The sequence below is a fragment of the Rissa tridactyla genome, chromosome 4 (assembly GCF_028500815.1).
Source record: "Rissa tridactyla isolate bRisTri1 chromosome 4, bRisTri1.patW.cur.20221130, whole genome shotgun sequence".
Classification (NCBI taxonomy): Eukaryota; Metazoa; Chordata; class Aves; order Charadriiformes; family Laridae; genus Rissa; species Rissa tridactyla.
Window position 1 is genome coordinate 2,777,633 of NC_071469.1, and position 15,631 is coordinate 2,793,263.

General features: G+C 43.0%; 1 protein-coding gene across 1 annotated transcript; it reads left to right on the forward strand.

Moving 5' to 3' along the window:
• Positions 1-901: 901 nt before the first annotated feature.
• On the forward strand, positions 902-10,716 carry LOC128908780 (acyl-CoA (8-3)-desaturase-like). The gene is made up of 12 exons (XM_054199608.1): positions 902-1,120; positions 3,018-3,128; positions 3,577-3,774; positions 4,806-4,907; positions 5,099-5,227; positions 7,122-7,179; positions 7,605-7,681; positions 8,169-8,266; positions 8,622-8,718; positions 9,916-9,995; positions 10,191-10,316; positions 10,665-10,716. The coding sequence occupies exons 1-12, from the start codon at positions 902-904 to the stop codon at positions 10,714-10,716; spliced, it is 1,347 nt and encodes a 448-aa protein (XP_054055583.1).
• Positions 10,717-15,631: the final 4,915 nt, after the last annotated feature.

The window sequence follows — 15,631 nt, forward strand, 5'->3', positions numbered from 1 at the left end:
TTAGCTTGTCAGGGTCAACACAGAAAATTACAAAGACCAAGGCCAACCCGAAGTTTGGGTAGTGACGAGACCGTTAGAGATACCTCGTGGAGAGATTGCAGACCTTGGAGCACTCCGCTGTTTTCACTGTGCTAGCGTACAAGCTGGCCCGATGCCTCGAAGGCAGGAATTACAGCTGAATGAGAGAAGTTAGCAAACATATTTCATAGCAGCTTTCGGCTCTGCACACAAGCTCCCCTACAGCTTTGCATTTTGGCGCCGCGTGGCATGCTGAAGCTCCACTGTATGGTAAATGCAGGACTTCCTGATATTAACGACCGATTAAAGGATTACAGGATGCTGACAGTCCTCCATTTTTCTAAGGAGGTTACTGAATATTTGCTGCAGAAGAGCTGCCCACAGCCTTGCTCGGGTTGCTCTGCTGGCTAACCCCCATATCGACTCAGCTGTATGGAAGCAAGTTGACAGCTTACCTTACCCAGTTCCTAACGCTGTATGAAGGTGCTCACTTAACAGTCCTTTCTGTTATTTTGCCATCCAGTTTAACTGAATAACAGGTAATCTTCCTAAGTTTTTCTATTTGTGCATGTTTTTATTCAGTGAAGTATTCTACAGCTCTCATGAGTAATCAGACCTTCCAAAGGCAACTCAGAAACGACAAGAAGGAACAGGGCTTTTATTCAAGGGTGTGTCGGAGCGTCTGGTGTGAACGTGGAAGAGGAGGGAGGTACGGAAGGGTGTGTTTGGGCAAGGGGAGCCAACCAGCCCTGGAAGCACAGGGAGTGGCTCGGTGTGGGACTGTATAACGGGCAGGCAGAGATGGTTCACCCTCTGCCTGGACACAGTGCTGCAAAGCTTAGACTAGGGAATCTCAGAGCTGACTGTGCACCTACCAGCACAGATGGCTCCACAGACCGGCTCCACTGAAAAGAAGACGAGACCTGTTTCTGCCTTTCTACAGCTTTTCACTTGGGAAGAGATCAGAATCCACAATGGCCGTGGTCAAGGTCAGGAGCAATGGCTGGTGATTGACAGGAAGGTTTACGATGTCAGCAAGTTTTCCAAACACCACCCGGGAGGCAGCCGAGTTATTAGCCACTATGCTGGCCAAGACGCTACGGTAAGATGGAGGAGGGCAGTGGAGGAAGGTGGTTCCATTGTGAGGGCAGGATGGCTTGGTGGGACTCCAGTGGAGAGTGCTGGTGGTAGTCGGCACCGTGCTTGATCAGATAACGTGGTGGACATGTCTGTGCCATCTGTAACCCTTCTGGTTGCCTTCAGGGTCAGTTACCTGCTATGCAAAATGTAAAGCCGTGTTTTGGTTCCTCACACCCTGCTGTAAACAAAGCAATGCCCATGCAGGTTGTCTTGCCACCGGGCATGATCAGGCAAGCTGTCTTCCAGATGCCTGGAAAGTGTCTTTCTTGCCGCAGCGTGGAAGGGAAGAGGGTAGGAAGCAAAGTGCTCGGTGCGTGTTTTTACTTTAAAGGCTGCTCTTTCAGCGTAACGTGGATGTGATCCGTGATAAGCAATTGATAATGAAAGATAGAGCAAGGGTAGAGAGAGATGATAAAAAAGGAGGAGGTAATATTCAAGCATAAAGTGATTTTGTGAGCAGTGAAGCAAGAGAAAGGGGTACTTAAGGAAGTGACGCTATTTTGTACAGGCAAGTGGAGGAGAAGAGAGTCTTGAGCAAAAAGGCTGTTTCAAAGGACTGGGGAAAAGAAAAAAAATATAGGAAAAGATGGCTGAGAAAGCAGCAGAATGACATTTGGCTGCAGAAGAGGAGGAAAAAATCTGCAAATAATGACGATTTGAAAATAGATTTTCCAAAGGTTCCTGCAGAATTCTTTGGGTTAGGTGATTTCTCCGAAAGATATTCTTGCTCGTTGACAGAAATAATAATTCCACGCAGATCTTGCAGGCTGTTTGCTGAAAGTAGATCCTGTGTTTCTGAATAGTCAGAAATATGCACATTAGAAACACGACCGGGATTAGGGCATTAGCTTGTGACGCGGTAGACCCAGATTTAATTTTTGTCACGACAAGGCTTTTTGACTTCAAGGAAGTTGCTTAGCCTAATTCCTCAGGTTTCGGTTTGTAAAATGGGATAGTGCTTCCAGACTGATAGTCCTCTGTCCTCTTCCAGGGATTTAATCCTGACCAGAGGTGCACAGAATTTTTTTGTGTCATAATCACCCACATTGATTTCCAGAGCCAAAACCAGCAAGTCCCTGGCTGCTCGGACACTGAGGATTTTGTTGTATCTGCCCTTTCTGGAAGACAAAAGAGTATGGTCAGCCTCTGCACTTTTTTTTTCCCCCCCCGGAAAATTCACCGAGGACATGAGCTAAAGGAAAGTTTTAGTTTATCTGGAATTTCATCCTTTATTCCGTAGTTTATAGTTGATTTCAAAAACTGGTATTTCAAATGGTTCTTGGACAGACCCGTTTGTGTCACTAGTGTTACCCAATGCCCCAAAACATCAATATCAGTCTCAAAACTTACAGGGAATTGTAAGAGATACCCAGTTAGTCCTGCTGTGTATGGAGCTTCGGTTTATATTTCCTATAGCCCTGGTGTAATAAAGACAGGATTTTAAAAACATCGTCTAAGCATGGCAAAGACACACCTCATCCATTGACGTGTTTTCCTGCTCCTGGGTCCCATCCATAGGGCAGGGCTGCTGGCTGGAGCCTTCTAGGGAAGGACTGTGCTGAAACAAGCAGATGAAAGAGCATGTTTCCCTCTGCAAAGAGTTTTTCATCAAACACTTTCATGTTTATTACCAGCCTCGCCCAGGCACCTTTATGAAATCTACTTTCTTGAAACTCCTCCAGCTTCCTTGGGCCAAGCTCCAGCTGATGGCGAAGGACTACAGGAGCAACCGAATGGACAAAAATCCAAAAATCTCTGGACAAAGGAAACTGGATTATGTATTATATCAAAGACCTGGAAAAAGTAGAGGCTCAGCACTTGGTGTTCACTCACATACCCTTTTCTTGTGTGTTCCTCAGGATGCCTTCGTAGCATTTCACAATGATAAGTCCCTGGTGAAAAAATACTTGAAATCTCTGCTGATTGGGGAGTTGGCACCGGATCAACCCAGCTTTGAGTCTAATAAAAAAGTGAGTGTCCTAGAATCCAGCTGTGGGAATGGCTTGGGGTTCTAGCACGGGAGGAGAAGGAAAGTAAAAGCAGGAATACTTTCTGAAGCAGCACGCCTGACACGGTGCCGTAGGCTGGGTGGTGGGGAGGCAGCTGACAGTAGTCACGCATGGAAACATGCGCTGTCCCAGAATCACTAAATCCACACCTGGGTGTAAGGAATGAGCCCCAGAGCCCCAAATTCTGCTCGGTTCTTCCCACTGTGATGTCTCAGTTAACAGGGCCTGTCAGCAATTTGTTTTCCCCTGTCAAAGCAAAGCCAAGATCTGTTGATCTCGTGCGCATTTTCGCACAGAGATCCCTCTGATAGAACATCTCCACCGACTTCCATGGCTGCTTTGGGATTCCTGGGTCTGCTATGTTACATTTTCCAAGTAGACAGTGCATTAATACTCGCTTTACCCACAGAAATCACTTTTAGAGGATTTTCGTGAGCTGCGCTGCACTATTGAGAAGATGGGACTTCTGAGGCCAAATTACACCTTTTTCTTCCTGATTTTCCTTCACCTCCTGGTACTGGATGCTGCATCCTGGCTCGTGGTCTGGTACTTTGGGATATCCTTAGTGCCTTTCCTGGTTGGCATGGCGTTCTTCACCATTGCTCAGGTAAACCCCTGGCAGCTCTTCAACGCTGCGGACATGTTTGGTTCTTCCAGATGGAGAGGACTGATGAAATGTTCATATTCCAGTCGTTGCTTTACTGCCTCTTCTTAGGTGCTGTAATCTGGCTGAAGACAACAAGGACGTTCCACGTCACAATTTGTGTTGCCTCCAGCAGATCTCGTTCTGCTGATAAGCTGCTCACTGGGGTTGGTGGGGTGTTCTGGAACAGGCAGTTTCACAAGATGGGCTGAGCTGATCTAATCACTTACCCCAGCAAAAGAGGGAACATTTCATTCTCTCCCCCACTTTTGGCTCCTTGTTCCTTCTCTGTGCTGCCTGATGGCTCTGGTGTTTGTTGGGTCCTCTGTGAGCCAATTACACTCACTGGCCCCTCTGCTGGATTAGTAAACTGAACCATAGAAGGGCACAACACATGTCAGGGTTGGTGTAGGGAAGGAGGGAATAGGACTTTGTGGCCCTTAGATGGGAGAAACTGGAGGGTGAGTGGAGGAAAAAAAGCAAGATTTTCTTAGTAGCGCTGAAACCTTAGGTTTGCTCAGACTGACGTGGAACAAGTGCAGAGTAACTCATTTTTTAAAATAATCCGTTCTATTTGCCTAATATCTGCCAAGGCAGATATTCCTCAAAGAGCGTTCTTGTATTTCCATGGGAATATGAAATGCAACAAAGCCGTGGATTTGGAAATTCCTACACTTTCTAGCTGGTTACTTGGAAGTTGTATATTTGCGATGGGAGCGGAAGACTCCCATGCTGTAACAGTCAAATTAATCATAATGATGCTTCTCTGCTTTCGCTTTAGCTGCTACAATAAAATCAATATCTGGTATTGAGCAGCTTTAACAGACAGTAGCCTGGAAGGAAGTTCTCAGCACTGAGCGTGTAAGGCAGCAGGTAGAGTTTCTTCCCCAAACCAGAAGGACAATGCACTCACATCATGAAGTGACAGTCTCCCAAGGCAAATTAATGCAATGCCACCGTCGTTCTGTTTCCTCAGTTACCCTTTTGTCTTCCAGATCCAGATGGGCTGGTTCCAACACGATCTGGGGCACTGCTCTGTCTTCAGGAAGCCGAAATGGAATCGACTTCTGCAGATCGTTGTGATAAATGTTCTGAAGGTAATTGCCTTATTGTGGGAATATTCTCTGGGGCAAACCTGGACTGAGCAACGAATGGGAGTGTCCCTACATGCAGGCAATATCGCCTTTGAGAGAAGTGTAGTGCAGACGCCAATAATAGATCAATAAATAGGGATATAATTGTTGATTTGGTTCAAGTTTGAATCCCCAGTCTTTAACTTTTCCGGCAGGGGTTACCTGCCAGCTGGTGGAATCACCTGCACAACCAGCACCATGCCAAACCCAACTGCTTCCGCAAAGACCCCGACCTCAACATGCACCCTCTCCTGTTCAGCTTGGGAAAGACACTCTCCGTGGAGGTGAGCGTGGGGACGGCTGGAGAAGCAAAGATTTCAAAGACAGGAAGCTGTAGAGTGAGGTATAACCATAACCCAGGTTGTGCCTTCCTCCAGAAACTCGTGGTCATTTCCAAAGTGTTCCAAGGTTTGAGAGTCTCGTACTGACTGGTTATTATGATGCTCAGGCACCAGCTCCTGAGAAGCAAAGTCTTAAAATCAGTGTTTAAATTCGCTGTGTTGCTAGAAGAGCAGGGTAAGCACCTTGAAGGCAGGCCAAAGAATGAGTCAATCCGCTTGCATGAGTGTCAGATGCTCTTAGTGATCCTGTAGATACTGACTCAGATGTTCCCTCTGGGAACATCCCTCTCCTTTTGGCTGTGGGAGCTGTTTGGCAGCTAAATCCTTCGGGACCAGTATAGCTGCTATGCACAACACACAGGCGCAGCAAATTATTTCTTAATCACAAATGTTATGGCTTTCATAAAAATAAAAAAAAAAGCCAACACCATGAACTGACCCTCCCTGCATTCTCATGATTTCTGATATCATCAGGATAGGCAAGGTCTATTTTGCTTTTTCTTTCCCTGGCAATTCTGTTTACTCGTGGGGTGATGAAACAGCCTCTTTGGTAGATAACCGGCCTCTTGAAATAACGTCTTGCTCTCCTTTAGCTCGTAATAAGCAAAGAAATTACAGCTCTCCAAGGCACGTGGAAAATTCCAGCTCTGCTATCTCAGAAAGACTCCTGTAAAGAGCGTTTATGCAAAATACTTATTCATAGGAAACTGTTAGCTGCGCCCAGGAAGGATTTTGTCAGTGGTCTTCTGAAAGATCTCTCATGGCTATATATTAGCATGAGCATCTAGAGCAGGTTGGCTGCGTGAGATTGGGTTTGATGGAAGTAAAAAATGTAGAAAAAGAGCTCTCATGTCTTCCTGCTTTTTAACAGAAAATGTCAGGCACACTGTGGATGGGGAAAACGGATTTCAGAGATTTCATTTAGTCCAGTTCATTTGTTTTCTTTCAGTTTTGATCCAATGAAGAACTCTTTGAGGAATTAAATTTGTTTTTTCCTCTATAATAGGGGAGCTCTGGAAATAGTTTGCTTTTACTCCTTATCATTTTATACTTTGAAGAATCATAAGCACAAAATTTGCAGATGATGTTAAGAATCCTTTTGTGCCAATAGTGAAAAAATACACTGAGAAGCAATAAGCTTATGGTGCTTTTTGTAAATATTTCGTCCCTTTGCTGTTTCATGTCCTTGAAGGCAAAGTATTTGACAAAACAAAAAGGCAGATGTCCTTATAGGGTATTTACGACTTTGATCTTGCAGAAATTATTTTACAGTCATTTTAGGATAGTATCCAAATGCTTATGTCATTTCTGACCACTGGCTCAGCTATTAATCAAAAATCTGGGATGTCTGCACCCTATCTCACCTGATACAGAAATTCAGATGTAGTTTTCACATCAAAGACATCCCGCATTCATCACCCCGCAAGTTTCCTGTCTTAGTTTTCATGTTAATGACCTGTTCCTCCCTGAGCACTGATGGTGGAATTGGTTAGATCAGACTTTCATTACCACCACTAGAAACTTTTCCTGCAAAATTCAAATGACTTGTGAGCATTTTCGTGATTTTTGAGCATTTCTGCATGAGTTTTGGAACTCTCTTTAAAAAAGTCTCTGTTTCTGACACTGGCATAGCGTTGATATCCACATACAGAGGCTCAAGTGAAGTCTGTCTCTCTCCATTGCTTTGGAACTTCAGCACCTGCTTTTCAAGAAGTGGAGTCGAATTAGAGAGATTAAGAGGTAGTTCTCGATTTGTTCATTAGCCAGGAATAAGAACTACCTTATGAAGGGTCTCGTGTCTCCAACTGGCCCATTACAATGTCTTTTCATTTTTCAGCTCGGAAAAAAGAAGAAAAAGTTCATGCCTTACAATTACCAGCATAAGTATTTCATCTGTGAGTATCCCGGCTTCCTTGCAGTGCTGTAGGAACTTCACTTAAAAATCATGACCGCACCTCCTCCCCACAACAAAGGTTTTTAAAGGTACTCCCATTGAAGTCACAGCGTCAGGAAGCTTCCGTCACATTAAAGAAGGTTCACCTGAGGAGCGATTGCCCCTTATGTCTCTGTGAGGATTATGTGATGTTAGGTACTAACTAGGGGTGCATCAAGTGTGAGGAAGAAAGGGATGGGGAAAGAAATGAAGAAGCGGTGGGATGAAAAGAGGAAGAGATTATGTGGACACATAGAAGTGTAAATGGAAGACGGCAATTTTTCTTCCACTGGAAAGAAGAGTCTTTCTTCTTACGGAGGAATATTCTCTAAGATTTATGACACAGTTATGTTATAAATGTCTCTCTGTTTTCATTCTTCTCTTCAGTATTGGCCCCGCTTGCACTTGTACCCTTCTTCCAGCTGTCTATATTCTACTTTGCGATCAAGAGGAAAAAGTGGTTGGTAAGCACTCCTTGCACTTTCTAGAAGACTTTCAAAAAATGCCGCCACTCTGTGGCTGTGTTAACCCTCACCTCAGGTCATCGCGGGGTTTAACATAGAAAAGGCTGATTCTAGGCTTGCTGCGGTAGGAATGCAGTCAACGGGTTCAGGGAAAATTGTTTAGAAGAGGCTTTTAAGCCTCTTAGCAGCTGAGTAAAAGTTAACAGGAAACTGCCAGAGGTAGACAGAGTGTGATTACAGGGCTGTTTGCTGGTCTTTAGTTACTGGGTAAAGTGCCATGGGAATATTCCAGGGATACACTCAACTTGGGGCAGAATGATGGTGTGGCGCTTACTCTCGGTAAATAAGAGATAAATAAGATCGATAAGCAACAACATCTTTTTACACTGCAGTTCAAGTAAAGGGGAGAGGAGGGAGCGGAGGCAGTTCATCAACAAAGGCTTATTTACATCTTTTTTGTTGTTGTTCTGTTTTGTTTTGTTTACAGGACCTGTTACTGGTTGTATCTTTCAACATCCGAGTCTGTCTCATGTATATTCCTTTAATGGGATTTAACAATTTCATGGTGTACTACTGGCTGTCCAGGTAACACACAGCATACCCAGAGTCCCCATGACTAATATTTGTAAATAACATTGAGCTTCAATGGAAAGAAATTAAAACTAGTCATACTCACTACAATTTTCTCAGAAATAAATAATCAGACAAGAAGAAACAACATAACTTCAGGAGGGTGGTGGTGGCTGCTCAGGGACATCCGCAACTGCAAATTGAGTCGTTCTCAAAAGAAACTCCAGAAATTAGGAGGCAAAGGGATGGCATAGGAAATCCTGAACTACGTAAAAGTGCTCTTTTACTTAAAATGAGACTCGGGAAAGTGTCTCGGTGAGTTCGGATGGGATTAGAGATATGATAAGTGTTCCTGTGTTTATCTGCCCAGGTACCTGGAGAGCACCTGGTTCATTTGGGTGTCGCAGATGAATCACATTCCAATGGACATTGATTATGATAGGAACAAAGACTGGGTATCCACTCAGGTGAGAATCTCCTTTCTTCTGGAAGAGTGGGTCTGCAGTTCTGAATTATAGGACAATGACAACATTGTTCTTCTCTCAGCTTTATTTATTAATGTAAATAACTTATTTATTAATGCAAATAATTTGTTTGTTAATGCTAATGAGGTTCGCCCTTGCTGTTTGTTTGTTAAATAGGCATGCATTTCTGTAGTAGTCAAAACATTTAAAACTTTAGTTGGAAAACAGGATATCTAAATTAAAAAAAAAAACAACAACTATTCTTTTACTGAAAGGTTTTAACACATTTTTTCACAACAATTTCCCTTCATATTATGAAAAAGTACTGATGGAATAACAGTCAGTCTCCTTTTTAGGCCAACTAAAGAGAAGCAAAGTGGGACTGGATACTTCTATTTTTTACCCTACAGGATTACTGCAGATAAGATAAAGCTGACAAAATTTAGGTCTGATAAAAATGAATATGTAAATACAACTTTACTCACATCTATACTGCCTCCAGCAATATAATCCCACCTACTGCGTTCTAAGCATTTTTCCTTATATTAAGGGGAAAAAAAACCCAGCCTGGTATTCACCTGACCAAATCTGGATGTCTACATCTGAACACCTGCTACATTCATTGGGGAGAAAGAGCCGTTTCTAGAGCGTGATTCACCTTACTCTAAAGTAGACATCTAAATCAGGTCAGATGAATGGCACCGTAAAAAATTCTGACTTTCTCCATTGTTTCTAAAGCGATGAGCTCAGATGCAGATTTCAAACTAAAGGTGTCAAAATTAGGGGAGACGAAGCACGTGTACACAAATGTTTGCTCTCCTACTTTTGCATCTGACGCCACTTGGACTAGTTGGAGCAAGCCAGAAGAATGTCTTTTTTTTCTTTATTGGGCATCTTTTCCTTCCATCCAAGTGCAAGATGTGACGAGAACCTCTTAAAAGAATCACAGCTGGGGTTGTGTGCATGCCCGTGAAGAAGCTTTTCTTCCTGAGCGAAGAGGTAGCTAAATTAACCTATTTCAACAACCTATTTCAATCTAGACTTTGTTTAATTCTTCAGGGCAATGATGGCTATAATCCCTGACACTAACTTGCCTTTCATGCTAGATTAGTGTGGGTAATGACCGCTGGAGTTCAATTACCAGACTTGCAGAAAAATAAAAGCTAAATCATGTATTTCTTTGGTCTTTTTTCCTCCCAGCTCCACGCAACATGCAATGTGAACCAATCTTTGTTCAACGACTGGTTCACTGGGCACTTGAACTTCCAAATCGAGCACCAGTGAGTATGACTTTGGGGAGAAGAGTGGGAATCATATGGGTCACTGAGAGAAAGGCCATGTAGTCTCACATGAAACCATCTCAGGAGACCCTTTGCTCTCCTTTTGGGGAAGGGCAAGGAAATCTTTTGAATGGAGGGAAGAGAGAGTGGTGCAAGCGAAATCTTACAATAACTCTCTCTCGTTCAATCCTGCAGCCTTTTCCCCACCATGCCTCGACACAACTACTGGAAGGCAGCTCCTCTGGTGAAAGCCCTGTGTGATAAGCACGGCATTGAGTATAAAAGCAAGACTTTGCTGACAGCCTTTGTAGATATTTTGCAGTAAGTATCAATTAACAAGATAGTTTTGCATTGCAGTAGCATGCAAGGGAGGGATACAGGCAACCATTTCAAATCAATATCCATGAAGAGATCAAACCTAGAGTTTATTTAGGTTTTTCTAAAGGCACTGTCATTTTCAAAAATTTTCAAAGTTTCAAAGATTTTTTTTTCTCTTCCTTAAATCTTCTTAGTTCATTCCCAGTAGCCAGACTTTGCCATGAGATGTCCATGCAGTTTTTAAATCATTTTTTTCCATTTACTTCTTTTTACAGCTGAACTACAGTTTGCTTCCCATGAAGTTGATTATTGTCTCCCCAATAAGCAATTTTTTACTTTCTGTTCCTGCAGTTCACTGAAGGATTCTGGGGAGCACTGGCTTGAAGCATATCTGCATGGATAGCAACTCTCAAAGGGAACCTCTTCACCAGACAATGGCTGCAAAGAGTCAGCACAGACCATCTGTGTGTGTGTGTGTCTTCTGGTATAGAAACTTGGGAGCTGGTCAAAGCTAATTTCAGTAAGAAAGTGTGGGAAAGTGGGTTAAAGATACATTTTTTTTCTTGTTCCCAGCCACGAACCTCTATTTTTCCTGCTCTCAAACTCAGCATTTAGAGCCATGAGGAACTGGGCCTTCAAACTTGGGAGAAGCAGCTCTTGAATCAGCTTGGTCAGATTACTTCATTGGAGGTTCCAGCTCATTGCTTATGGAAAAAGTTTGAAAGGAAATTCTTCATAGAGTCATAGAATCATAGAATTGTTTGGGTTGGAAGGGACCTTTGTGGATCATCTCATCCACTCCCCCCTGCCCCGGACAGGGACACCTCCCACCAGACCAGGTTGCTCCAAGCCCCATCCAACCTGGCCTTGAACCCCTCCAGGGATGGGACAGCCACAGCTTCTCTGGGCAACCTGGGCCAGGGGCTCACCACCCTCACAGCAAAGAATTTCTTCCGAATATCTAATCTAAATCTGCTTTATTTCAGTTTAAAACTGTTACCCCTCATCCTATCTCTACAAGCCATTGTAAAACGTCTCTCTCCCTCTTTCTTACAAGCCCTCTTTCAGTATTGAAAGGCCACAATAAGGTCTCCTTCTTGTGGAGTGGTTTTTGGCGCAGTGGATCAGTGAAAATGGGATAGGACAGAGCAAACTGCAGGAAATCTGGACACATTAGGTCAAGGGATATCTTTAAGGGATTTTCTAGATAGTTTGTAATGGGAAATAAGTTGAAAATTTACGTGTAAGAGCGGAGACCATGTGGAAGAAAAGTGGTTCTTCTCCTCTGCTGCTCGCATCCAGAACTCCACGCCCCAGCTTTCAGTGGAAAAAACACCCAAAGAAGGAAAACATGAAAAATCTTAAAATGAGATACCACCAGGAACAACATGACCCATCCGCAACCCACTGACGAGCAACTTACATGTATTACAAGCTACAGACAACAGCCTTCTTCTAGGTAACAAATGACATCAAGCCCAACACACAAAAGCAGGAGGAGTTTGGACTATTCATTTTTTGCCTTTGTTTTTAAGAACATCTCCACTTATCTTTTTATTTATATTTTTTGTGTGTATGTGCAGGTACTAATAACACTGTTCTGCTTATTTCCTAATAATAGCTGACAGACGTCATTGAAAAGGATTGTGATTAAAAAAGCAGTTATTCAAAAACTGCTTTCAATGTAATTTGAAAATCCCGTCTAACTAGTACCCAGACCAATTCTGTGTTCCCAAATCCAAGGTCGGTTAGAATGGTGAGATCCACAATTATATGTCACAGTAGTAACATTTTATAAGTGTTTAAGTGATAGTACTGTCATAAAATGAATGCAGGGATTTCACTCCATGCTCTATTTTGTACTACACGAAGACATTTTTAAATTGATGTCTTGGTGAAGGTAATATAAGTATTAAGGATTCCTATATTTTTTTACCGGTGAGACTTGAAAGCTGTGCTGACTGCATCCTGAGTCCCACGGAAATCCTTTAAATACAAGACTGACACAAAACGGTACTTTCTGGTATCAGTATCATGAACCAAACTGATTATTTGTTGCGCTTAGTTAGCCTTCTACTCATTTGAGCGTAGTAATTTATTGAGTCTGTCTTTTTGAAACCTCATTTTAATTAAAACGTTTCCGTCTCTTTAATCGATTCAACAGTCTGCTCTGTGTGAATATTAATTTGTTTCTTCATGTGTTTCATGAAGGTTATTAACAATTAAGCTGATTTACCTTTGTCAAACTTCAAGGGGTCAGGGTAACACCTGGGGAGAAGTTGGCACGCCACTTCGTTTCGCACTTGCACTAATGCTGAGGTCTCTAATAGTCTGATCTTAATGAGTATTAAGTGGAAATTGCCCCATCTGTAACACTGGTGGAGGAGGAGAATAAAATGTGCTCAGCGAAGGCTTGTCCAAAAGAAAGCGTACATGGTAGAGACTAAGACTGAAATACAGGTTTTGTGCTTAAACAGGCTTCTGGAGACTGTCATCGTATTCATCGTGTTTTCCTGTAATGTTTCCTGAAAGACAGTATATGCAATCTGGAATATCTGGCAGAAACAAGGAAATTAGGGAGAATCCTTCTTGCTTCAGGACTTTATACTGATATTCTGCTAGAAGAGTGTTTTCTCATACAGGTAGACCAAAAGAGCAAAAGCAATGGGGCGCAGCCACCAGCAGTGCTTAGGAATCGAATTCTGCTCCTGTAGATATAGTGTGTCCTGCAGGGTAACGTAGCATGTTTGTTATTATGCAGCAATCCTATGCCCAGCTTCTTGCAGTAATTCGGTGTTTAATTCTAATTGAAATAATGGGAACTAAACCCCTCGATGTTGTCCAGCTTGTACACCCAACCGTAGTTGCATCCTCAAAGTTCCTTTGCCTTAATTCAGGGATTTAATGTAACTTTAAGTTCGTGATTAGTCAGCCTGTCAAACAAAAATGATTGTGTCGAGGCATTGCCTTTCTGAATGGTCAAAAATTTCAAAGAAACCAGAGACTTTTGAGAAAAAATATAATCAAAACCCCGATCTCTACTAAAATCCAGTTTTGAAGAGAAATCAAACCAAAACCAGTCTCCTGCATCCGACATTTCAGTAGCATCACAGATAAGAGGGAACGTAAGAATGTGCAAATAAGGTTGAAGATCTAGGTCATATGTCTGGAATTCTTTCTGGTTTTAAGTGACCGGAGTGAAATGCAATATTCCAGAGGATTCTTAGAACTGGTATGTAAAGAGAACTAAACCACTTATACTCCTTCTTTTCCTATTCCAAATGCCAAGTCACTTCTTCAAGCCACTGTTCTCTTCATCTCTTCTTCTAGCTGACTGCTTCTTCTTCTTCCGACTGCTCAGGGTCACTTCTCACAATAAGCTTCTCTCTCAAATTGGTAATGGACACTCTGAGTCCCTCTCTCTCCCCCCACCACCAATCACTTCACATTCTTGATGATGTTAAGGCTTTTTTAATGAGAAATATAGACCATCTTTTATAGTAAAAGGAGGAAGAATGTCATAAATCTGTTATTTCTTCTTCCACCTACTTTCTTGTTCTCATATTACACAACTCTAGTATTTTCCTTTCACTTCTCAGCTCTTATAGAATCATAGAACCATAGGGTTGGAAGGGCCCTCTGGAGATCATCCCCTCCAACCCCCTGCCAGAGCAGGGTCACCCAGAGCAGGTGGCACAGGAATGCGTCCAAATGGGTTTGAATGTCTCCAGAGTTGGAGACTCCCCCACCTCTCTGGGCAGCCTGTACCAGGGCTCTGCCACCCTCAAAGGAAAGAAGTTCCTGCTCATGTTTAGGTGGAACTTCCTATGCTCAAGTTTGTGCCCATTACCTCTTCTCTCGCCCTCCTCTTGGATAATTTTATTCAATGCCTCTTTTAACTCATTTCCAAATGGGTTTCTATCAACCTTTTTCCCACCTTCAACCTGTGGATATTTCCTGTTTCCTCATGATTAGACAGACTCAAGGCTTTCTACCCTGTAGGTTCTCTGAACGATTGGAAGGACGCTGACTTGGTGGCAGTTTGTATGGATAAGTAACATCAATGAACCTGCAGCAAATATACTCACACAGACCAAAATAGAGTAGGAAGCTTTGGTGACAAGGATAAGCTTAGCTTAACAAAGCTTCTTTCATGATGAAGGGAGACATATGTGGTTACATCCCCCCTCCTAAATTTGTGTCTTTGCTTTTGTTCTTCACTCAGGCTCTAGATTTAGGGATGCAATTGGCTAAGATGGTTCGGGTGGAAGCTGACTGGAAGAATTTAGAAATGGAAAGAACAACTCCCTTTTCTACTGATGTCTTGCTCTGTGTGGCAGGACCTGGGCTTAGCCCCTGCCCCCTCTCCTCCCACCAAAGGATAAAATGATTCCCCTGTAAGACTTGCTCCCTGATTCCTCTTGCCACTCACCCCTGCAAAAAAGTTGCTAGAGCTCTGCAGCGTTATTGCATACACTCTTAAATAAGCGATTGGTGGCCAACTCGTTTGTTGCTTGACGTGAAGGAAATTACAATGTGTGTATATGTATATAATGTATATAAATTAAGAGATGGTCAATCAAAAATAGAGACGATACCTACAATGAAGTCTGATGACATAGGTGACCATATTTCACCTAAAATGCCTTTTCTTCAGGTGTTGCCTACAGCTGGCTCAGTAGGTGTGTTCGGCTCTTGCTCTAAAGCTCTTTAAATGCTGAGCTGTGCTCCTGTGCATGTACAGAACTGCCTCGGTCTGAGCAATTTTCATCTTATCACCCACCTAAGGGTGGGGCATATTCGATTTTCCTGTCTGCCATATCCCCTGAAGGGTCCGATCCCATAGGCATGCTCGGAACACGCTTGACATATTGGCAGGACTGTGCTTTTCAGAGAACGTTTATGTTTGTTTTCTTTCTAAAATGGGGCTGGAAGAGGTGATCCTCCACTTTTTCATAGGAGGGCGGTTATGCAGTTGTTATGGCAGTGTAATCGCCTAGGTTCCGTTCTCTCCCTAGCAAAAGTGTTTCAAAGCCATAACGCCCACCTCTCGCCCATGTACGGACCGGATGGTGACACATTCTCCTCTCCTTGGAAGGTGTACCAGAGTGCAATGAATAATTCAAGACTGGCAGAGCTGGCCTCTCACTTATGGCATTTCTTGTCTGGTTCCCAGAATATTTCTTGGGCAGGAACTCGAGCCCCATTTTAGATGCTTTCTACGCCCTTGATTCAATGGCTACTGCTACTTGCAAGAGCAATTTCCATCCTTTGTAACTGCATTGATAAGAGCAATAAGGTATCTTAGCCAACCTGGG

What these genes read in the sequence shown, in the direction of transcription:
- LOC128908780 (XM_054199608.1), top strand. Translation starts at nt 902, where the DNA reads ATGGCTCCACAGACCGGCTCCACTGAAAAGAAGACGAGACCTGTTTCT. An exon ending in ATGCTGGCCAAGACGCTACG is followed by an intron (nt 1,121 to 3,017) that starts GTAAGATGGAGG and finishes TGTGTTCCTCAG; the next exon opens with GATGCCTTCGTAGCATTTCA. An exon ending in AACTTCCAAATCGAGCACCA is followed by an intron (nt 9,996 to 10,190) that starts GTGAGTATGACT and finishes TCAATCCTGCAG; the next exon opens with CCTTTTCCCCACCATGCCTC.